The sequence below is a fragment of the Varanus komodoensis genome, unplaced genomic scaffold (genome assembly GCF_004798865.1).
Source record: "Varanus komodoensis strain SLA01 unplaced genomic scaffold, ASM479886v1 scaffold16, whole genome shotgun sequence".
NCBI lineage: Eukaryota > Metazoa > Chordata > Lepidosauria > Squamata > Varanidae > Varanus > Varanus komodoensis.
Window position 1 is genome coordinate 20,291,002 of NW_025335468.1, and position 24,835 is coordinate 20,315,836.

General features: G+C 39.8%; 1 protein-coding gene across 2 annotated transcripts; it reads right to left on the reverse strand.

The window, feature by feature from the left end:
* Positions 1 to 3,312: 3,312 nt before the first annotated feature.
* Positions 3,313 to 24,351, reverse strand: EIF3M (eukaryotic translation initiation factor 3 subunit M). 2 transcript variants are annotated; one of them, XM_044425861.1, is made up of 11 exons: positions 24,247 to 24,351; positions 22,991 to 23,123; positions 20,479 to 20,617; positions 19,645 to 19,768; positions 17,640 to 17,734; positions 11,313 to 11,396; positions 10,611 to 10,710; positions 9,658 to 9,739; positions 4,576 to 4,719; positions 4,049 to 4,109; positions 3,313 to 3,590 (listed from the first exon to the last, which is right to left on the reverse strand). In XM_044425861.1, exons 1-11 carry the CDS (start codon positions 24,286 to 24,288, stop codon positions 3,470 to 3,472), a joined length of 1,125 nt encoding a protein of 374 aa, XP_044281796.1. In that variant the 5' UTR covers positions 24,289 to 24,351; the 3' UTR covers positions 3,313 to 3,469. The 2 variants fall into 2 exon arrangements, with proteins under 2 accessions (XP_044281796.1, XP_044281797.1); XM_044425862.1 differs by lacking the exons at positions 22,991 to 23,123; positions 24,247 to 24,351 and adding an exon at positions 22,725 to 22,933.
* Positions 24,352 to 24,835: the final 484 nt, after the last annotated feature.

The window sequence follows — 24,835 nt, forward strand, 5'->3', positions numbered from 1 at the left end:
CTGTAAAGCAGAGGAAAACAAGAAGTTATCCACTTGTGGGATGTTGGATTTAACCCTATATAGCTCCCAATGCTGATTATACAAATGAGATGGACCAATTAATGTTTAAAACTCTAAATCCATTATGAGGCTTGCACAAATTAGCACTAGTTGTTGCATTGTTATCAGTTACAACCCAATGTTATCCAATATTAATCCAATTTAAATTCCATTAATTTCAATGGGTATACTCTTAGTATACTCATTAGTATACTCTCAGTATACTCATTGGATACAATCCAATATTTGCAAAAGTAATATGCCACACATCATTACAGAATACAAAGGCAATCTCACACAATACAGTGCTTATGTTAATCAGTTCTTTAAGGGAAAGGATGGTAAGCAGCATTCTTGAACAAAAAAATTAATACCAAAATTTTATCCTTTCAAAACACAAAGCATTAAAATTCAGTATAAATGAAACTGTGTCAAAACACATTTTATGTATTTTAATACAAGGGTGATGTACTCTAGGGATGAGAGATAAACCAGGGGTTTCAGCAATATAAAATTAGTACCTGGAGAATAAACTGCAGTTGTTATCATTTCCTCTTTGTCAATCAGTTCCTACCCTCAGTAATAGAGTTGCTGACACTTTGAATACCGGAAGTATCAATCCAGCTCCCAAGAGAAATCCCAGTGAAGAATGGAATGCAATAGCAAAGACTTTTTATGATCCTTCCTTTCCCACAGAACACGTAAGTCAATTAAAAATATTGCAGAGCAGACCTTGGTGAGCTAACTCCAGAGATATGTGTAGAACCGTATGCATCTGGATGCTTTAAGACTTACTTGATCTCCAAAATAATATCAAGAGGGCAAATGTGGCAACATTTTTCACAATTAAAGTTGATGGAAAACAGCAGGAAAAAGTCACAGCATATAAATCAAATGGATCTTAGCCAGTCTGTTTGAATTGAGGACTAAGTCTTAACAAAAACTTACAAAGTAAAAATCCAAGCATATTACTTGTTCACTTTCCAGCTGTTTCAGATATGGAAAATCTTTGGGTTTGTATGTAATAATACAATAACATTTACTTTAGAACTATTGCTGGAATATACATATTTACTATATTCTTGAAGTTTGTAAATATTCCATTAAAAAAGGGTGACTCCAACATCGTGCAGACTTCTACAACAGACAAGTCCTTTCCTCTCTCCCTGCACCTTTAACACTGGTTTCTACTGGTAGGAGATACCAGCTAACTTTTAACTCATCTATATCCATAAAAACTAAAATTTATTTGGTACCTCAGTCATATACTAGAAGCACTATACACAACTTATTTATTTAAACCAAGCTTTGGCCTTTAATAAGTACCACTCCCATGCTGCTCTGAAGGGTCCCTCCAAAGCTCCTGTGTAGCTGTTTTAGTGGGCAGGTGACTACAAAAAGTAATCATTGTATTATCCCGGTCCAACCACATAACCAGAACTCCACTGAGCAGTCTAGGTCTGAGCCAAAGCCACTTGTTTAGCTGAGTTCATGTTAGGAGAAATCCAAGTAGAAACTGTGCTTTACATCAGGGTAGGCAAAATTTTGGGCATGTTTGTAAGATGTTTTCTTGGTCACCACTACAAAACAATTGGCTACTCATTGCACTGGACAAGCAAGCTACTAAAAGGACGTGAGTATAAAGCACAGATGGGGTCTGAGACTCAATAAACGAAAGTAGTGCTGCTCCATATGGTTCTGTTAATGGTCTTTATTATAAGACTGTCCCGAGACCTCGGTAGTGGCTGGTATATAAAAATTTTAAATAAATAAATATCTTAAATCCCCCAATCATTTACAGCTGCCCTTTCTAGTCCACATGCCATTGCCCTTAAGTGACAGAAAGGACTCTTTCCCCCTTATTTTTCTTGGTGGCTGGGCATGCTGCAGAGTAAAGCATTGGCCTGCAGTTACCCACCCCCTTCATTTCCTCAAAATGTGTATCAGCTGCAAGTGTGTCCCAGAGGTATTAATGGGAAACAAGGACGGGAACAACTGGAGACCCTCACTGCTTTGAAGTAATCGCAACCGTGTTAAAGTGGGAGGGGTAGTTGCGCACTATTGGTCAAGATGAAAATAGCAGGCAACTGTCTTCCCTAATTTGATGCTAGTTCACAGCCCACATTTTTGCCTTATTGTTCTATACTATGTCCTACTTGCATCTTAATGCAAGTGTTACATTCTGAATTTTGTGGGAGAGGTGAAAGAGGCACGTGAAGTTATACGTCCGCCAGATTAGAGGAAATATGTTGATCTTCCAACTGGTGAGTAACCAAGATCCAAGTAACTGCCACATCAAACTTTGCATCCCAGATACATAACAGAACAAACTATAGCTACTCAGTAGGTATAATTAATACAGGTCACAGCTTTTTAGATAATGTTTAAACTTGTTGATTGTTTAGTGTTGGTTTTGTGATCTTGTGCCCTTTTATTTTTAATATTTTATATTTTTATAGTTTTTCATTATTTTTATTTAAATTATATATTTGCATTCATATGTTTACTGTTAATTAGTTTTTGAATAAGAGCTTCAGCTATGGGGCAGTATGGAAATTATGCAAGAAAGCAAACATACATACCAGAGGTGGCACTTTTTCTTCAAAACATGAAAAATATTTCTACAGACCACTGCATGATACTTAGCATATGATTGCAGATAATGTATATAAAGGAGTACTAGATGTAGAGCACTTACACTTAATATTACATGTATTTTAGATCACTACTGTGTTGCCATCAGGCCCACAACAGAGGTCTTCTCAAATGGCTGCTGAAGTCCATGAAGCTATCTTAAATGAAAGTTCACGCAGCACTGAAGAAAAAGATTTAAATTTGCAAAATGTCTTCATAAAAACACAGATCAACAATATTGAAAAGTTTCTGTATTTAGAGAGGCTCTCTCTGCCCAGAAAGAGAAAGTATGAAGAAAATTTAGAAAAAGCGATGACACTGGAAAAAGCAGATGTGTAACTGTTTCTTAATGTGTTATCAGAAATCTGCACACTTCAAAGCAAGTTTTCCACTGTGGATATAGAAGGACATATTGCATGCATAAAGACAAGTTTGTCTTCTGTGCAGATCTCATGTCTACATTCATTTTTTAAAGCTTAAAATATTTTATTTGAAAATTACCATTAAATTAGTTCGAAAACACCACTTGTATCAAAAGACTGCAAAGTTATTCACATAGATACCCTGCTACTACTTCTTTTCCCAGCACATACCATAATACATCTTCACATGTTTATAAAAGTGGAACAAAACTCAAGATTTACTCCAATTTTAAGTTTATTGCCTTCGTAGCATGTAGTTCAAATTAATGTTTTCTCTCCAATTAGATATTTCGAAGTCAAAAAAATCACAATTAAATTGGATGTTTTGCTTAACAGTTTAAATGGAAGAGTTTGTCAACTGATAGATAAAAAAATTAGGTGTCTGACAAACTAAGGAGACTGTTTTTCACTTGATTCAAATTTTGTTTCCAGAAGTTAAGTGTGTCATACAGCTGCTGCCACTGCTGTTTTCCAAAGGTCCGATGTGTGCTGTGACTAAAGTAAAGAAATGTGAGAAGTAATTAACATGGCAATTGTATCCCACCTTTGCTTTCAAAAGTTGCTCTATAGGGTATACATATCCATTCAGAAACAAGAAACATACAGAATAAAATATATATGGAGAGAAACAGTTTTACCCTCCATAACAAGGCTTTCTGGTACCAGCTATTTTGGTATTCTGCAGCTTTCATCAGTAGTTAAAAATATCAGACAATACTCATTAGTATTCCTGCCACTGTTTGGCCATTAAATGAAATGTGCTGGAAAATAGGACTCTTTCATTAAATAAGCTAATCACATTCAGTCTGAGCTTTAATAAAATTATGATAAATAGCAACTATTTAACTACAGACAACTGATATGAATATCTTGCTTTTAGTTAAAATATTAAACAGATGTATATTATAATTAGCACTGCAATAAGTTGTTTCATAAAAAGATTTAAGGCTCACCTGACCACGACTTTTCTCTGTGTTTGGTCAATTTTGCAATGTACCATCTTTGTCTTTACAGCTGCCAAAAAACAAAAACAATGACAACAAAAAACCTTAAGGTTACCAAAATGTTGTGCGCTATAAGCTTTGGTAATTCTCAGGAGTACTGAAAACAATACAGGTGTAGCTTTTTATTATATGTTCTTGTTATTATAACAGCAAGTAGAAAAGTGTTGTTATAAGGAAGTTATTCATGGATCACCTTCTGTAGTACCACATGAATTAAAATATAATGTGATCTTTTAACAAGCACCTTCTTCCTGAAAATCATATTTTCTTTTAACCAATAAAATAAACTATGGCATGCTTAACATTGCACAGGCGACACAAAAAGCTGTAGAATGTAGACTTGCAATTAAAGATAACCAAATACTGTTTTCAAAATAAAGTTTCAGTACTTATAAACTCACAAATCATAACTTACAGGTTTTCAATATATTGGACTATTTCATAAAAGCCTGCTTATAAAAGAAACAAACTCTTACCATCAATAACAAATGCTTCAACATCATCAGCTCCAATCTGAAGTTCCTGTTGCATAGTGTCAAATGAGATTTCCTTGTTTTCCACAGCCATCCCCATAAAGGTGAGCAGTCTCATTTTTGCCATATTCTGCTCATGTAACAAACCTGCATTAAAGGACACTGAAATTAAAGTTCTTGCTAGACTGTATTAATAACAAAATATGAAAATGTTTAACGTGTATGATTTAGGATGATTCAAAGTTGGTTGTTAGATTATTTTGAGCCACATGTTGTCAACCGTGTGTATTGTCACTTCATTCTTAAACATGAGTACTAAAGTTTAGGACACAAGCATCCTAATTTCTTTTATTTCTAATGTTAAGGCATGAATGGGCTACTAAGGTAGACAAAAGGGCACCACCCACTCAAGAGAGATGCATCAGCAGTGGAAGACTTGAGGGATTGCAAAAGTACAAAAATAGTCTTAAGAAAAAAATCTCAGTTGGGGTGGAACCTCAAATACATCCCAGTGAGGACTTAGCCTACTGAATAGCCACAGAATTCTGATATATTCCAATGTACTGAGAGAAAAGAAACAAACTAAAGTGGTAGCAGAAATGGAATGGGAGATGTGTCTAGACTGGAATGGTGAACAGAAGACTCTGTGCTGCAACTAATGTTTCAGGTCCCACTTGTTCAATCTGTTAGTGATGTCCAGGGGTAAGTACTGCACAAAACCAGTACATCTTGTTCTAACTTGTTCCTTTCCCTAAATTCAGAGTAGCCATAAAGTTGATAATTCTGCCAGCTTGCTGCAGTCAACCAGCTAAACTGTGGAGTTTTCCTGCATCTGAGACAGATTATGACTTGGCAAAGAATGAAAGGTCTGTATGCTGTTGCTGAATCAGCAAATATGCATACACACACAATGCACAATGTGGAAGAAGTAGAGAGGGAGACATTTGCTTCCTTCTCCCAACACACTCAAACACAGGCCCATCCCATGAAGCTGATTGGTGGGACGTTTCAAACAGGAAAAAGGAGGTACTTCTTCATACAGTGCACAGTTAAACTATGGTATTCACTGCCATGGGAAGTGGTAATGCCTGGTAATCTGGATGGCTTTAAAAAGGGACTGGACAGATTCATGAGGGAGGAGGCTATCAGTGGCCATGACCCTTGCTGGCTATGTGTCGCCTCCTTTATGCATGCCTGCATATACCAGTTGCTGAGGAGTTTAGGCAGGCAGAAGTCTTGTACCCATCCTACTTTACGGATCCTATGGGCAGCTGGTTTGTTACCATTCGTTCAGAAAGCTGATGAACCTTTGGTCTGATCCAGCATGGATCTTCTTATGTTTTTATGACAAACCAGAGGGAGAAAATGTGGGTAGTACAGCTGGGGGAAAAAACAGACCTAGGAATAGCACCAAAACAAAAAAAACAAAAACAGAAAAGCAGGGCTAAAAGAAGCATTCCCATGGAATGAGCAAAACTGAGGTTGCCAACTTTTCCAAATGACCATTACAGCTTTAATAGCAACTTCATCTACACATATTAGCAGGCAGTAGCAGTTATCTTTAAGCCATAAAAAGCTTCACCTGGTGGTATTTACAGATCAGCATGATATTAAAAGTCTCAAAGACAGATCATATGGTGTTTTATCCCCCAATCAACTAACAACCTTATTAAAGGAAACTAAAAGTGAGAAAAGACATGTGGAGTGTGAAAGGGGGATGAATACAAATGGGGCTGCAGGCAGATTTGTAGCATGGGGGAAGGAAAATAAAGAACTACAAAAAGATAATGCAAAAAATAAATTTTGGTGTGCTAAGGGAAAAAAGTGCAGTAACAGTTGAGAATGCAGAAAGATCTATTTGTAGGGGAAGTAAAAATGGGTGGAAAAGGGATGCAAAAATTATTGCTGGAGTGTTAGCATGTGGCATGTAAAACTATCCTCATGAAGAAGCAAAAAATGCTTCTAGATGTGGACACAGAAGAGAAATGAGCACATGAAAAGAAGAATTCTGTGGAGAAGGAAAAGGGTCTATTTTGACTATTACGCTAAGCTTTTCATGGAAGAGGGGAAATAATGCCATCTTGTGAATTTTACAGCCACTGTTGAACAGGCAATTGCAGATGACAATCTGATCTTAAAGTATGGATTAATCCTTAGAATAACTAACAAATGCAAATATGCATGGGCTGTAGTCAGTATCATACAAGTGGTCCTCTGCTCATGCAACAGAACTACATCTTCTGTCCCCTGAAATACATCAAACCCTTCACAGCAGATTTGGGATATACCCAGGAAACTGCAGAGAGAAGGGGGATCCATTCCATGGGCAGAAAATTGGATATGAACTTCTATACTTATTTTTAAAATTTGTTTTGCAAAACGTTTACGTAAGGTTACAGTTAAATAAGACTCCTGCATTTTAGGCATAGGAAAAGCAATATGGAGATGTTACCCAGAGTACTCAACAAATATTTATGTTTGGAATTAATAACATTGTTGCACTAAGAGGAGAGCAGGGAAGCACATTACTACCAGACATAATGTTGTGTTAATTAGCAATAATTATGATGCAGGCTATTTATCTGGCACAGATTCAACAAAAATGTGATCATCATAACTCACATGCATAGGCAGCTCCAGAAACTATAGTTAACTGGGCTTAATGGAATTCTACAAGCATCAAAAATCAATTAGTGCATGTAAACTCTAATTAACAAATGCAAATGAAGTGTTAATTACCCTTTTAAAGTAAAAAGGTTGCCTATAGTACAAGATTTAAATGTGAACATGTTAGGGCGATTCACAGTTGACACAAGATAATGCAACTGTTGGCCTAACTTGTCAGTATTAATAAAACAAAACATTGTTTCAAACTGATGCCACCTGTGGACAACATAACTGAATAGATTTTATAGCTTCGAATAGCTTGTAATTTATTGTGAACAAAAAAGATTAGCAGGCTGATAAAAAGGGGGAAAGACTACTTTTAAAAACCAGAAGCATTAGATTGCAATATTAGAAGTATACTAATCATTTATGGGGTACCTTACAATACGTTTCAAAACACTAGGTCTGGCTTAATAGGATGACATTGAAAAATTGAAATGCATGAAAAATTTCATTTAACCCCTAGAAAATAGGTTCAGTGCAGTGCACAAGCAAATTTGTTTTGATTTCACAGAAAAAAATCAGTTGCATTTGAATGTAATTGACTGGGCACAATCTTATGTACAGTAACATTAGACTGCTTTTCATTAATGGGAACTATACAAATAATTTAGTACACTTAAGGTATAGAACATGTTTTATAAACTTTAAACTTATCTGATCAGTAGCTGTACCAGTCACAATAAACAGAAAAATCTGATTTATTTATACTAAGAATTTCCATTCAATTCTGAAATTTAATTTAAAAATTTTAAGAGTGGGTTGAATCTAGATATGCAGAAGAAGATTCCTGTTTACAGAGGGAACCGGGCTCCTGCAGACACTTTCAGTGGAGGAAAGGAGTTGTTTTTCTAATTCAAGGGAAAGTAGGATCTGCAAAAATCACTGCCCTGCCACTTCTATCAGGAGAGCACCACTGGATCTGGATCAATCCATTGTCTTTTAACAACAGATAGTACACAGTCTTCTGAATCCTTTCTCCATCACTTCATTGATACAGCTGTTAACTATAGCTCTATTTTTTGATTTCTCTTTTCTTCTGGAATTCTATTATACTGTTTTCTCATATAAAAATCAACCTGTATTCTAGTCACTAACAAAAATAAAAAGATAAAACCTTAATTTTATGGAAACATTTATTCATTACCAGTATATCTAAATCTTAATGTAGTAATAAAGAAGCTTGCATCATTGAACAATTTTTGCATTGTCACTGACCCTTGTCCTAAAATGCTGCAATAGAGAAAAAGTAATTTTCATGCATGCAATAGCTTATGAACCAGTGCTCCTTTGAAACAGTCAATTACACATCAATGGGGGAGTGCCAGAGTGTTAATTACTACTCCTTTTTTTCCACAGTGTGTAAATAAAGAGGGTGCTGACATTAACATTCCATCAGAAAGCTTCATCCTATGAAACATATTAACTGGGTTAGAATGTGGCCTTCTGGGTTTAATCTATTTGCAAAAAAATATTAAGCTTGCCTAACAGCAGTTCCAAGTATTCAAGCTCATTGTATTTCAGAGACAGAACTGGTTAATTCACATCATACTCCTATTCAAGGTTTTGTAGTTCTTTAGATAACATCTTCTCCATAGCAAAACCCCAACTGATAAGAGGAATCTGTAAGTAACATTATCCTCCAAGCCTACATTCAAATCATGAACAGGGCTCTTGGAAATTGTTATAAGCATTTGAAAACTTATCAATTCCCTGCAACTATCTATGAATAATCTAGTGCATGTTATTTCAGATTCTGCACCAAAGTCTCTAATTTTCTATAGACTACTTTCAGTTTAGAAATGCAGAGGTGATCTGGCTCTGAGTGACTTTAAGCTTTTCAGGATCTATTAGTTCATAATGCCATGTATTATCACAAATGTATGAAAACCAAAGTTCAAACGCCATAGGTAGTGATTTCTATCACAAAAAAGAAAGCAAATAAATGAAAATATCCACGTCATCAATCAGACTAAAGACTAATCAGACTGCTTGTGGTACAGTTTCAGGCATTCCACAGCTGAAAGTACACGCAACAGCAAGCATGCAGACACTCTCGGCTTGCTAAACAGGTGAGGCCTGGGTGCATGACTTGTGGATCATACAGCTACCACCTTATCTATTGGTAGTTAGTGCTTGTTGATGGGAGATGAAAAACAAAGATATCGGGGTGAAAGGACTAGAAGTCTCAAATCATATGTGAGAAAAATCTCCAAGAGCAGTGGAGAGCCCAAAGACCAACACAAAATGCCTAGATCCGAAGCAGACACCAGCCACTATATCATATCATACCAAAGTGCAGAAAAGGGGGAGGAAAAATATTAGCACTGCCAGCCTGACCAGGCTGGTCTAAGTTGTCACCGCTGCCATACTACAGAAATAAGAAGCCAGACAGACAAAAATGCAAAATTGACTTACCAAGAGAGTCAATGAAGTCCTTGTTGTTCTGATAAAACCGGACATAGGATGCTAACTTAGCACTTACAAAAATAGTCAAAAGCTGTAAAGAATGACATTATAGTAACAGTTTGAGAAGGATGAAATTAAAAACTTGTCTAATTCAACAGGAATTTCACAAACATTTCACACAGAGCAAAGGAATAATATTGCCAACATTCAGGAATGATGTGGACTGTATTTCATCATCACCCAAAAGGCCACGTGCTTGCTACCTGTCTCAGAAAATCAAAATGTGGTATGCGTCGAAGCACTTGTAGACAAATGATGTCGCCAAATCACTGGACAACTGTAAATAATCAGTCTAGTTTGGGGTGGAGAACCTCTGGGTTGCCAGCCCTCCCAATCCAGTCCTGGCACTCTTTCCAGGCCACATGCTATCCTCTTCATTACCCTGGTCCTGTACCTCCCCATCTACAAACAGAGTGCCATATTTAAGATGGAGGCATTCTTTTCAGCCCTAATAAAAGCAAAACTGGCCATCTTTGCATACTATGATTTACTATGACATGAGCAAGCAGGAACAATTTTAGGGCTACTGTGCTCGCCCCTCTCCTCATTCCATGCAGACAGGAGGGTAAGAAGTATCTACTTCCAATGCTACTTGCTCTGTTATCTGGAGTTGTAATTAATCTTACAGTGAATTTAAGACAGTTCCAGTTTGTTAGTTACAGCATGTCTTGACACAACATACCATAGTTAAGTGGAATGGGAGCTGCTGAACATGAGAGTACTGGGAGGCTGGTGGGGACAGGATCCTGTTGCACTGAACTATGGCTTAACCTGATGTCACAATCCAGAATAAGTTAAATTGCTTATGTTATAGAAATGTTATAATAATAATAATAATTACGCAAGATATCACAATGAATTGGGCTAAAGCATTTTATTTTCCATTTTTAATGAATACTTACATCATGAATAAGTTCTCCTTCCAAAAATTTGACTGGTTTTAAGGTAAGAAGATGATCAAAAAGAAAGGTGTTTGGATCCTTTAGTGCACGGACAATACACCTATGTAGAAAAATTAAATGTACATACTTAAAAATAGTTTCTACTTTCTTTAAAAACAGGCTTCCTCACGTCTTTCAAAGCATTTTAACAATAATCTATACCTTACAAATATTATATAAATAAAACACATGGAAAACCAGAACAGGTATAAAACCACATTGCACAAAAACAATCACTTTAGCATTGCAAATTTGCTTTAAAAGGCCTGGGTAAATAAAAGGATATTTGCTTAACACTGAAAAGATAAAAGGACTTACGGAGAGCATAGTCCGTGGTACCACCACTAGGAAGCCCTCTCCCTGTTGCCACTAATCCACTTCAGTTGACAGACGCATCAAGAGAAGGACCTCTTATACTGACCTCATCACAGAGAGGGTGATGTGAATGTTAAGTGACACTTCATCTATCTGTGTTTCAAATCACATGGTGCTTTAAGGGTCAAGACCATTACTTTGACATGTATATGAAGTGGGCAAGAATTCAGCTAATTTGCGGTAGAGTGCCTTTAAAAATGAGGATTGTTTGTAGCCTTGCTATTTATGACATTCATTGCACAGCCGTTCAGAAGAAAATCCTCAACCAAGTTGATAATTTTTAATTACCTATGAGCATCCACTCTTGCCTGAGAAGCATTGTCCTCTGTGTAACTTCCCAGCAATTCTACCATTACTTTTGCTGCAGTATCACTGTGGGAACAAAACAAATAACATCTCCTTTGAGAATAAATTCAGGAAGCTAAAGACACAATCAAGTTATGATTCAAATGAAAGTGCATGTGAAAATATGTAGAAAGAGTTTTGTCCGCCATTAAGAAGCACCACACAGTTATTCAGAGTTGTTCTATGTGGATTTCTATAGGTCATTTTATATTTTTAAATTGATAAATTACCTGCCAGTTACAGAAAGCTCTCTCTTAGAAGGGAAACATCTTTACACAATTTACCAGAACACATCTGGACACCATCATTAAAAAGCAAAGTAATGTTGACATTTGTTCTAAAATGAAGGGGCACATACAATGGGGGGGGGGCTCTTTGCTTTTCTCTTACTGAAATTATCTTTTCTCAATGTTTTCTTAGGAGTCCCATCTGCTAATTTAAGCATCATCACTAGCTTGATATGGATAAACAACATAAACTGAGGAACAGAACAAAAACAGTATTCAGCATCTGAGAACCTTTTATTATTGTACTTGTTACATTTATATTCTGCCTTTCCTCCAAGAATCCCAATCTTCTTCCTCTTCATTTTATTCTCACAGTAACCCTATGAGGCAGGTGAAGCTGAGAGCCAGTGATTGGGCCAAAGTCACCCACTGAGCTTCATGGCAGAATGGAACCAGCTCTTTGGTCCTTTTCCAACAGACTAATCGCAACATCACACTGGCTATCCTACAAACAGATGCCTGTTTAATGAATGGTGTGCTTCCTAGCTTTTACAACTACTGCTTGAAGAGGATATTGCATAATATTCTTATAAGAGGTTGCAAAGCTTGGTATCTTACGCTCTAACATCTGCACTCAGAATTAAACCCAGTCAACATTTCTCTAATGCAACCCTTTCCAACTATTCCATGACCTACCCTTCAAAGCATTCTGCCCCCACCCCAAGCGCTTTTAATGCTCAGAGTTTCCTGAATAGGTACAATTTACCTGAATAGGTACAATTTACCCAATCTTGAATCAAGCCAACCGATTCAAAAGACTGAACCAAGTTAGAATTACTCCAAGCAGAATTATGCCATGCTACTTTTAAAAAATCTATGTGAAAAGAAACTTTACTTCAAATAAGCATGACAATGAACAATTTATAAATCGCTACCATAAAAGAGGATCTTTGTATGACCAGAATGGCATTTCAAACATATTGTGAGCTGCCCCGAGGCTTTGTTGCGATGGGGGCGGCATAGAAATGTTTTAAATAAATAAATAAAATTTCAGCAGGCATTTTGTTCTGTTTTGTTTTCTTCAAACACATATGATCACCTGATAGCTGCTAGGAAAAAAGATTTAGTTGAGACTCTCCAAGCAAAAAAAGCAGGGGCTTATCTTAGGCAAAGACATTTTGAAAAAGAAGTCAATTTGTTAACATGGTACATTTCTAAGAAATGAGAATGTAAAATAACACTAGTAGTAAAATGATCAGGAAATACTGCTGAAACGATTGAAATGTATTACCTGTTTTACAGAACATTTTTTGAAAGTGAGCATTCATGCGTGGTAATACTAACAGTTGTCATGATAAACCTCAGATGCCTGTAGTTAGCTGCAGGTTAACCAATTTTTGAGCAAATTAATAACTACATCTGGAAACTAAGTAAGCAGAAAATACCAGGATAATGAATGGATTAGGAGCAGAATTTCATCAGACTTTTATAGGGAAACTTGCTTCAGTCGTGAAAGATCTTTTCTATTGCTGTGTTATGAAAGCGATTAAAAGGGTAGAGTAGGCTAAAACAGTGTCGATATTAAAAAAGGGAAGGATCCCAATGCTGTATATTTTTCTAGATTGATTTCATTGCTAAATTCAAATATGTTTATAACTGGAATATCAGCAACAAGACTGAATAACGTAAGTGGGAGCTATATAAATTTTCCTCAAATCATGTTAAATTATTCTGAACAAAAATATAAGGATTTGCTTGATAGCCAAATTTCTCAGAGCACTATATATATTAAAATCAAAATATAAAATAAATTCTGGTACAATAAAACTCAGGTTAATAGAAAGCTTTGGCTGAAAGGCTGTATAGAAATGAACTAAATAATAACACATTGGTTAAAAACAGTACCAATGCATAATTTAAAATGCATTATCAATGTTTAATATCAATGATATATTATTAATAAAGTATTATTAATAATGTTCAATTAAGATACACATTCTGTTATTGTTTTTAATGTTGCTAATGCATTTGAGTGAAGACTCATGTTATAATTAATTAATTAATTAATTAAAAACATTTCTATGCCACCCCCATCTCAACAAAGCCTCGGGGCAGCTCACAACAAAAACAAAAAACAGACAAAATCATACAAAAATTTATACACTAAAAATATTAAAACCCGGTGCATCTCGGCTTAAAACATTTTTTAAAAATCCTACATAATAAATTAACACTTAATCTAAGTTTTAAATAAAAAGGTCTTAGCCTAGCGCCGAAAAACAAATAATGACGGCGCCAGGCGGACCTCTCTGGGGAGCGCATTCCATACGTGGGGCGGCACCACAGAGAAAGCCCTCCTCCGGGTACTCACCCTCCTAATATCATTCACAGAGGGTTCCCGGAGAAGGGCATCTGTTGCTGATCTCAAGGGGCGGGAGAGCATATATGGACGCAAGCGTTCCTTTAGATACCCAGGGCCCAAGCTGTTGAGGGCTTTATAGGTCATAACCAACACCTTGAATTGGGCCCGGACTTCAATGGGGAGCCAGTGAAGCTGACGGAGACCTGGGGTTATATGAGAACAACGCCCAGTCCCCGTCAGCAGCCTAGCAGCTCTATTCTGCACCAACTGAAGTATCCGGACTGTCTTCAAGGGTAGCCCCACATAGAGCGTGTTGCAGAAATCTAATCGGGAAGTTACCAATGTGTGTGTCACTGTCGCCAGGCAGTCGTACTCCAGGTAGGGGCGCAGCTGATTAATCAGCCGAAGCTGAAGGAAGGCGCTCCTCGCCATCGCCTGAGCTTCTAGAGACAGCTCAGGGTCCAGGAGCACTCCTAAGCTGCGAACCCTGTCCCTCAGAGGGAGTGCAACCCCATTTAGGAGAAGGCCCAAGTCCCCCATCCCGAGTCCCGAACCACCCACCAACAGGACCTCCGTCTTGTCTGGATTGAGCTTCAGTTTATTGGCCCTCATCCAGCCCATTACCTTGGCCAGGCACCGGTTCAGCACAGTCACTGCCTCACCTGGATTGGTGGAAAACGAGAGGTAGAGCTGGGTATCATCAGCGTACTGATGATTCCGCAGCCCACACCTCCTGATGACCTCTCCCAGCAGTTTCATGTAGATGTTGAATAGCAAGGGGGACAAAATGGACCCCTGTGGAACTCCATGGCATAACTGCCATGGCGCAGAGCCATAGTCCCCCAGCACCACCTTCTGAAATCGGCCATTGAGATAGGAGCGGAACCACCGCCATGCGGTGCCTCCAACTCCCAATCCCGCCAGCCTATTCAGAAGGATACCATGGTCAATGGTATCGAAAGCCGCTGAGAGGCCCAGGAGAACTAACAGGGACACACTTCCCGTCTCTCTCCCTGCACAGGTCATCGTACAGGGCAACCAAGGCAGATTCAGTGCCATACCCGGGTCTGAAGCCGGACTGAAATGGGTCCAGATAATCAGTTTCATCCAAGAATGCTTGGAGTTGTCCCGCCACCACCCGCTCTAGCACCTTGCCCAGGAACAGGATGTTGGCCACCGGTCTATAATTGACGGCCACGTCTGGATCCAGGGATGCCTTCTTTAGGACTGGTCGGACTACCGCCTCTTTTAAAGAGGACGGTACCCAACCGTCTCTTAAAGAGGCGTTGACCACCTCCAGGATCCAGGTGCCAATCCCGTCCTTGGCTTTCTTAAGTAGCCAGGATGGGCATGGGTCTAGTAAGCAGGTGGTAGGGCGTACTTGTCCAAGCACCTTGTCCACATCATCAGGCCGCAACAACTGAAATTCATCCATTGTGGACTCGTCGTTGTCGTTGGCATCTCCTCAGTAGAATCTGGTTCAATAGCAGAGTCAAGCTCGTGACGAATCTGAGCGATTTTCTCCCTGAAATGCCTGGCAAAGTCATCACAGTGGGCCTTTGAGGGTGGTATGAGATCTTTCTTTGGGCCTGGATGTATCAGCTCTTGCACCACCCGAAAGAGCTCCCGCCAGACAGCATTGTGAGGAGGCAATGGAAGCGGAGAAGAATTTCTTCTTCGCCGTCCTCACCGCCACAGCATAGGCCCAATAATGGGCTTTTAAGTGTGTTCGGTCAGATTCACCCCGTGATCTCCTCCACCTACACTCTAGACGTCTCCCAACCTGCTTCATCGCCCGTAATTCAGGTGTATACCAAGGAGATGAACGGGCTCTGTCAGGTGGGAGAGGACGCTTGGGAGCAATCGTGTCAATAGCCCTGGTCATCTCTCCATTCCACAGTTCAACCAGGGCATCGACAGGATCACCAGCCTTGTCAACCAGAAAACCCCCCAGAGCTTTCAGAAATCCATCAGGATCCATCCGGCTCCGGAGGCGGACCAATACAATCTGGTCCGCACCCTTACAGAGGGAAAGGCCGCTCTCGAGCTCAAACCTTTTAATAGCAAAAATGTAATCTTCTGTCACAGCTTAGTAGCTGGATTCAAGCATATACTCTGTACCTTTTGCAAAGACATTGGTGAACAGCAGTTGACAAAATAACTGATGATAAAAGATGTCACTCAATATGGATCGCTGCTGCTCATTTTAATGTGAGCTTTAGCTGCCTGCTAATACAATTTGTTCGGTACTTCAAATATATAGGGTTGAACTGAGATTTGATATACCATGAAGAGAAAGGATCCTTCTGCCACAGATTTAAGAACCAGCAGGGCTTTTTTTGTCATAGAACGCACCAGAACAGTGTTCCAGCACCTTTTATTCAATGCATTTTACAAAGTGATTTTGAATCACCTGTCGGCGTAGCAGGTCAGCAGCAAACATCATTAACATAGTGCCTGCGGGCTGCTTGTGTGTCCGTGCTGATAGTGAGATAGTAAGGGCGCTGCTCGGCTTGGGATTGGTGTGTGTGGTCGCACGCTGTTTACTGCCGGCGGCAACCATTATGTTTATGTGTGTGACGTGAGTTCCGGCACTTTTTTTTTTTTTTTTTTTACAAAAAAAGCACTGAGAACCAGCAAAACATTACTTTAATGCAGAAGATTTCTATTTTGTTTAGAGTAACTTATATAATTAACAGATCAATCCTATACACACTTACCTGACATTAACCCCCTTTATCACAACAGAACTTTCCTCTGAGTACTCAGGAATGTACTGTTAATTATGTTATTTAATGTAACAGAAAAACCATATGTAATATTAAAAAGTCACTTACTAAGTGATAACTCATTGAGAAATAAATTTATTCCTTCTTAGAAACTCAACTGTAGACTATTTTTGCTTATTTATCATCATCAACTACTACTGTAAGTTACAGAAAGGTTAACCAGCATTTTCTAGAATTTTGGGAGTATCAAACTCATTATAAGAGCCTATAAATTGCCATTTATATAATTTTAATGAAACCAAGCATCTCTTAAAATCAACCAAGGGAGATATAACAAACACAAGTCTTACAGATTTAAATAATTGTTAAAATGATAAATATTTGGGGGCACAATCCTATGGCTGCTAGTCACTGTATTAGGTGGTCACAGGAAATGCCAGAGTTCCAATCCTGACCCTGAAAACACATTCTGAGTTCACAGTTGAAACTCCAACCTCAGGCTGCCATCCCTTGGCTTGCAGTGAGTGTTTCTCTTTCCAAGGTCACAAGAGTGACCTTGGAGTTGTTGGGGGGAGAGTTCTTGGGGGGCAGAAAGGAGTAAGGCACTTTGGCTTCTTCTACTTGCAAGCAAGTACGAACCATGTAGTTGTTTGAGTGTTTTGCTGGGGGGAGGAGCACTAAGACAATCCTCACCTCTGTGCACCTTCTGCCCTGATTGATAAGGATTATGGGCAGGCACACTGGGTGGTGCTCCCAGTGATTCTCCCTGATCCCCACATACTGGGTAAAATCCAGGCTTAGTCATACCAACAGCAGAACCCCTAAGGTTGAAGCAACTTAAATGAGCCATTACTCTTTTAAGTCCCCTTGATTTCCTTGTGTCTAAATATGACCGTGCCAGAATCCAACCAGTTAAAAAAAAAGTTTTTGTACGGTATGCAATCATGGTTACCTTTTCTTGCAGTCCACTAGCACATCGTATAACAATCTAAGAAGGGTATGCTTTTTTTCTGTATTAAGATTCCAATCTGAAATCCATTTTCGAACCTATAAAAAAAGAAATGAAACAAATGTTGACTGCAGAGAAGTTACCTAAATTCAACTTGAATTCAAGCATTTTAAAAACAGATCACAAGAACATGAGGATGTGAAATTCTGTTCTTTGTCTGAAAATAGAGCAATTCTTAATATAGATTTTTATACTTTACTTCAGCAGAATGAATAAAGTCTGCTGGAGACTGGACAATACCTTAAGCTTGCCTTGGGGCATTGGCTGCATCTGAATAACAGGCACAGCAAGAGTCCTCAAGCACTGCCTCTCCCTCATTCCCTGAGCCCCAAAGGATACCTCAGGAGTTCTTAGGGCAGCAGGGATGACAGTTGCCAGCACTTTTGGCAGCTGTCATCTGCTTTCCTGTTCAAAGCTCCTGCTGGCAGAGCAGAATTACTTGTAAATGGCAGTAACATGAAGTGCCACACCTCCCGCTTATTCCCCATCCTCGCACACCCCCGGTCCTGCTCTTCCTCCAACCACAGGCAGTGCAATAAATGAGGACAGCATGTTTGTCTTGGCCTCCTCCTGGAGTCTTCCTTGGAAAAGGTTCAGCTGAACACTCTTCTCATGTGCTACCACAGTACTTTTGCCTCTGGCACTGGTAGGCAGGAAGGTGCCGCCAGGCTTTACTTGCTGTTAAACATGTTCTTAGGGGATGTGGTGGCGCAGTGGGTTAAACTACTGAGCTGCTGGGCTGGTTGATCAAAAGGTCCAGTTTGAATCCACACAACAGGGTGAGCTCTCGTTCTGTTCCAGCTCCTGCCAACCTTGCAGTTCAAAAGCATGCAAATGCAAGTAGATAAAAAGGTAGGGAAGGTAACTGTGTTCAATACACTTCGGTGTTTAGTCATGCTGGCCACATGACCAAAGAAACTGTCTGCGGACAAACGCTGGCTCCCTCGGCTAGGAAACAGAGATGAGCACCGCCCCCAAGAGTCAGGCATGACTGGACTTTGATGTCATGGAGAAACCTTTACCATTAACCATGTTCTTCCTGACCCCTGGGGTTGACTGCGTGGGCACACAGTGGAGGCCAGTGGCACCCCTGCTCCACTCCTGCCAATGATGGGAGAGTGAGGTTGCTCAGGGTCAATCATGTTCTTCTGGTATCAGTAAGAGGCAGGGAAAAAACCAATGATAGCTGCACAAAGTGCCCTTTGGACACTCAGTGGACTGTCATCAGCTACAATCCGTTGGCCAGATAGACCACCTTTGTTGCCACCTTGGCCAAGGGACTCTGTAGCTTTTTGGCTTGACCATGACTTAATGAATCATCTAGGTTTGGATAGCACACTAAGGGACTGTGGGTTTCCTAAATGTAACAATTCGTGACTACTTGGAGTGGTTCCTAAGTCATCCCAGGGGGGCTTATATGCCTTACAATCCCAGGAAACAGCAAGGGGATTCTGACAGCACACTAAGCCACCCCTTCAAACCCAATCTATGACTTGAAATGCTACAGAGTGAGCTGGAACTCCAGTCAGTCCCACACTGAACAACAGTAAAAACAAAGACCAGTCCACTAGATACGAAGTTCACCTTTCTGAAATGGGAAAACTCCTCTTCACAGAAGGCTTTTGAACTAGCAGTAAATTTGTGATGATGGAGGGAGGCAGGGAGAAATTTTGCCAACTCCTCTCTCCCTCAGCACCACCTCAAATACTGCTCTGGAGGAACTATCAAACTAATTCAGCAGATTTTTAGATGGGAAAGGTGACTTCCACCTGCACCAATTGCATGTACAGGAACATCCCAGATATCTTCTTTGGGTGATTCTATTGGCAAGAGTTAAGTTTTGATCCAAGCCAATTTTCATTTATTTTAAAGAAAAGAATCACAAATCAAGATTCCTTAATTGAGAAACAGCTCCTTGTTAATGTACAAACATCATTCAAATGCTTACCTGCTCCAGTTCAGTTGGAATGTACTGTATAGCACCACAGGTGGAAGCCACTTTTAGAAGGCTGCAATAGACTGTGTACCTTGCAGGGGTATTCTTATCCATGCCATGAAAGAGGTTACTCAATCTAAGTAATAAGGAAAGATCAGAAGAACATAAGAAGAGCGCTCTGGATCAGATCAAGGGTCCATCCAGTCCAGCATTCTGTTCATGCAGTAGAAAACAGCTACTCACAGGATTCCAGAAGCAGGATATAAGAACAACAGCACCCTCCTGTCCAAATCTCCCAGCAACTGGTGTACTTAAGACATACTGCCATTGATATCAGAGGCAGCACATGGCCATCAAGACTGGTAGCCATTTATGATTTCTCACAAACTTTGATTAATTTAAATTAAAACATTTCTATAACAATATAAAATACCAATAACCATCAACAATAATATGAAACTACGATTCATAACTAAAAAAGGAGAAAAGAAAAAGCAACTGTATGGAATTGATGTTACTATTAACATTTTTATTAAACTTATTGATATTAATTATGTGGGAAGAACACAAAAATAAATATAAGCATTTAAAATCAGTAGAGATAAGCAGCAGAAATGATTGTCAAATTCAATTTTTGGATCACCAAACTGCATCCAGAATTTTACTAAGACTCACATATATGTTGTATTATTCCCTCTCTAATGACAAGGCATACACAAGCACAGAACAGTTGCATTTTCAGATTCTCAAGATGTGTCAAGATACTTAAGACACATTCTACCAAATAATGGAGTAAAAGGAATTCTGATATGACATTGATTTCCTTCAACCACTCAAAACACTTACAGCTGTAGTCTGAGAGATGGACGTTCACCTTCCCGAAATTTGACCAATTTCTCACAAAGACTTTCAATCAAAGCCTCTTGCTTGTCAGGTTCCAGAATTAGAAGCAGGGACACTACACTGTTCATCACACTTTCAACATCTATACCATAAAACACAAACATTTATTTTTGCACTACATTAGTAAATATATGGAATTGCCCTCTATAAGAGTATTTCCAAAATTATTTGCATGGATAGCCAGGCTCATGGAAAATTATTTCTAGACCCATAGGTCCATAAGAAAAGCTGGACTTGCACAGTTTAATTATGAAGCAGGAAATAAACATAACTGTTTGCTTTTATCAGAAGTGAAAGGGTATTTAATAAAGTAGTATAACTACCACAAAGTAACACTCGAAAATACTAACATAATCCACTAACAGGTTAGTTGAGAACTATTTCAGATAAGCAGCACCATAATAAATGAGCTGAAATCAATGAGTTTCTAATGGCTTTCATCTTTAAAGCAAGTCTAGAAGTAATTTTAAAAAAATATATAAAGTTAATTTGAAGATCTGCATTATTGAGGCCAGATGAACAGTTATTGGAAAGAAGTTCCACAGACGTGAGTGTACCACTGAAAATGCCCTGTCTCTATTATCTGCCCAGCTATTTAAACTTTAGGTTACAAGCACTACCCAGTCAGGTTTGTACAAGTGCAAGTAGTCTTTCAATTAAACCAGGTACAGCTACCATCCTCTCCAGCCAGCACAGTCAATAGTTAGGAATGATGGGAGCAGCAGTCTAACTTCAGGGAACCTAAGGTTGGAAAAAGCTGGTTTAAGACATTAAAGGTTGGGATTAGAACTTAAAACTGGTCCCAGAAACACATCAGCAGCCGATTCAAGTGGTAGGATGCTAGTGTCAAATGTTCTGACCCCCATTAACATTTTACTGGTCAGATTTTTCACTAGTGAATGTTTCCTAGCCATCTTTCGAGCCCCATATAATGTGCATTGCTGTGGTTTAGACTGAATATTACCCAGCGGCCAGGTCCACTCTCTCTACATAGGGTCACAACGACAACACAACCTAAGCTGATCAACGGCACTCCTAGGCACCAATGCCACCTATGCTGCCACAATTAATGCTTGGTCCAGATGAACCCTAAGCCGTGAGCTTGGCCCTTCAGGAGGAGTGTAACCCCATCGAAGTTTGGCTGCAAACATTCATGTGAAATTGGGTTTCCGTGCCCACAGTAATGTCATCTTAAGTATCACCTTGTTTTGCTCGCCCAGACACCTGTTTAAGATTTGACAGTCTGCCTGGGATGAGTAGATGAAATATACTGGTGAGAATGCAGCCTAACCCCCTAGAGGCAATGTAACTCCTTAGGGTAAGGGGTCAGCAACCCATGGCTCCGGAGCCGCATGTGGCTCTTTCATCCCTCTGCTGTGGTTCCGTTGCTTATAATATGCGTCACAGCCGCCAATGTGCGACACTTGCCGGCATGCCATTTATTGAGCTTTTCGACCCCTGGTAGGCCAACCATGGATAAATCCAAGAAAAGAAAAGCTTCAGAAGAAAACAGAATGTTTAATGGTACATGGGCAGATTCATTTGCTTTCAGTGCTGATCAGACTGGTTTAACAGTATGCTTAATATGTGGTGAGAAATTGGCAAACAACAAAAAGTCGAATGTTGCAAGACATTTCCAGAACACACAGCCTTTGCTGAAAAATATCCAGATGGAAATGAGAGGAAAAAAAGCCATTTCGGAACTGATGCAGAAGGTTGATCTGAACAAATATCATTTCAAGAAGTGGATTAAGTCTGCAAATTCAACTACATATGCTAGTTTTGTGGCCGCTCAGGAAATAGTCAGGCACAGGAAGCCATTCACAGATGGAGATTATATAAAAGAATCATTCATTGATTTCATAAATGCAACACACTATAGTTTTTTTATACATAGCATAAAGGTAAAAAACGATACATGCAGTGTTATCTTCATTTCAGATGTCAAAAGGGTTTTGTGGCTCCCAGTGTTTTCTTTTCTGTGGGAAATGGGTCCAAATGGCTCTTTGAGTGTTTAAGGTTGCTGACCCCTGCCCTAGGTCATATCCAGTACAGCCACTAAAATAAATGACAAATAATTTAAGTCCCCTTCATTTCAGTGAGGTTATTCTATGTAGGACTAATATTAGATTCTACTCCTAAATGCAACCCAATCAGGTGGGTTGGTGTAGGGTACTCCAGAAGCATACCATGCTTAAGGCATCAAAAGCTGCTGAGAGGTCCAGAAGAATCTACCGGACTGACCTCTTCTTGTTCATTGCTGGGGAGCAAAGTTGTTTCCATCAGAAACAGAAATGCACAGAAGAAACTGGGTAGGAAAGAATTAAGTGGAAGGGAACCCAATCATTAAGTGTTCTCTAAGAATACTGAATTTAAAGCAAACTACACAATAACTATATGTCCCTGGCCATTCAAACAGCTATCAAAATCTTTCTAAAAACAGTAAAATACAAACCTTTATCATCTTCTTTTAGGCACACATCACATGCTTCAATGATCTGAGCCAAGTCAATGTTGAGCCCTCCTTCAGAATTCTCTTCTGATATCTCCGCTCCCTTAGATTTCAGGTAAGCCCTAAGTTCTGCAGCCTTTAAATGAGAAATATAAAGTATCTACAAAAACTGCATAGTAAATTCATGTCTCAAAGTGTAACTGACTGCACTTTAGGCAAAACTGGAATACAAAGACTCCAAGCAGTCTAACAAAAATGTCATACCAAACCAACTATACTGGTTGGGGCTCAATTGTTAAGCTGCTACCCATGGCGGAGTTGGCACCTCCTCGGATTTTTTGAGAAAGCTCCACCCAATCTACTTTCACTCATATGGCTGAGTTACTTGACCAGCCAACACATCATGAAAACAGCAGCTTCTGTTTTGGTTGCTAGTCTGTGAAGTTGCACCCAACACCATACTGTTAGCTGATCGAGAAGTAACTGGAGGGAATACCATATAATAGTTATCTCAAAATAACTGCTGCTGAAACTTAGTAAGTTTGGTATAATTAGGCTTTGATTCAGAAGCGATGTTCCTCCAGCACAAAAATGCCACCAGTGAAATAAGACTTTCCTATCCTAGCCCATTCTCTGCATCCCCACTTCAAACTCCCCTGGAGGGCTTGGTATATTTCTACAGATGAAAGCTTCTATAAATAGAAATGTCTGGCTAGGAACAGGTCTGTCTGCAAACCACTCATGACTTCTTCAGGCCAACAGCTGAATTCTTAAGCGTAATTCCCGAGCACGTACTCCTCACTATAGACTACAGCACCGCTTGATGACTCTAGCCATCAAGACTGACCCCGTCGACTGCAAGTTAAGAACCAATCAAGGGAAAAGATTGCAAAATAAATCTGCGAGGGAACCGACTACTGACAAGAAGAGGAGCGAGTCTAACGACTCCATCGATCTGAGCAGCGGCCGAGTGGGATTGTTCAGCAGCTAAGCCCTTCTCTCACTAAGTATCAGCGACGCATCACCCGCTATCTCAACGCGCCTCACTGCGGCGGAGCGAGGGGGAGATTACAGCACCGCGGCCCGCACTTCTTCAGCCTCCCACCTCGATCTCGAGTTGCGGGAACGAGGTTTTGAAAGGGACCCTCCCCGTTCCCGGGAGCGGGCACCGGGAGCCTCCGCGGAGGCGATCTCGCTCTGTAGCATTCGGGAGAAGCAGGCAGAACCGCAGGGCAATAAGCAACCGTTTATATCCCGACCTGGTCCTCCTCCGTGATATCGATAAAAGCTGGGACACTCATAGCAGCGCCTGCTTCGCTCCCTGCCTCGAGCACACCACCCGACCGGAAGAAGACGCAACGTTCTCTGAACGGCGCTTCCGCTTCCGGGACAGTTCTGAGGCCCTGCCCCCCGACCCACATTTCCAGGTGCGCACGCGCTCTCTGTGGTATACGGCGGTTGTCGGTCCTTCGGTTCGTCAGAGCCCGCCGGAACGCGCTCGGGTCACGGGGTCCGCGCGAGCCACTAAGGTTGCGCTCTTTCGGGCCCTCCCCTTGCCTCGCTCGGCTGGGTAAAAGGAGCGTCGCTTTGGAGAAACGCTCCAATTTTATTCGACTTGTGGTGCTGCGTGTCTTTCAATTTGTGCTGGGCTGGTTGAGTGCATGTTCTCGCTGCAAGACCGAATAAGGAACATATCCATTTTAAAATCCAGAGAAGATTGTTGTCATACTAAATATTAACTATTCTTCGGTAATAACGCTAGTAATGATAATTATATCTAAAGTTTTCTGCTTTATTTCTGCACAGTTTTTGTGTTATATAGAAATGTAAAAACAAGACAGTCCCTGC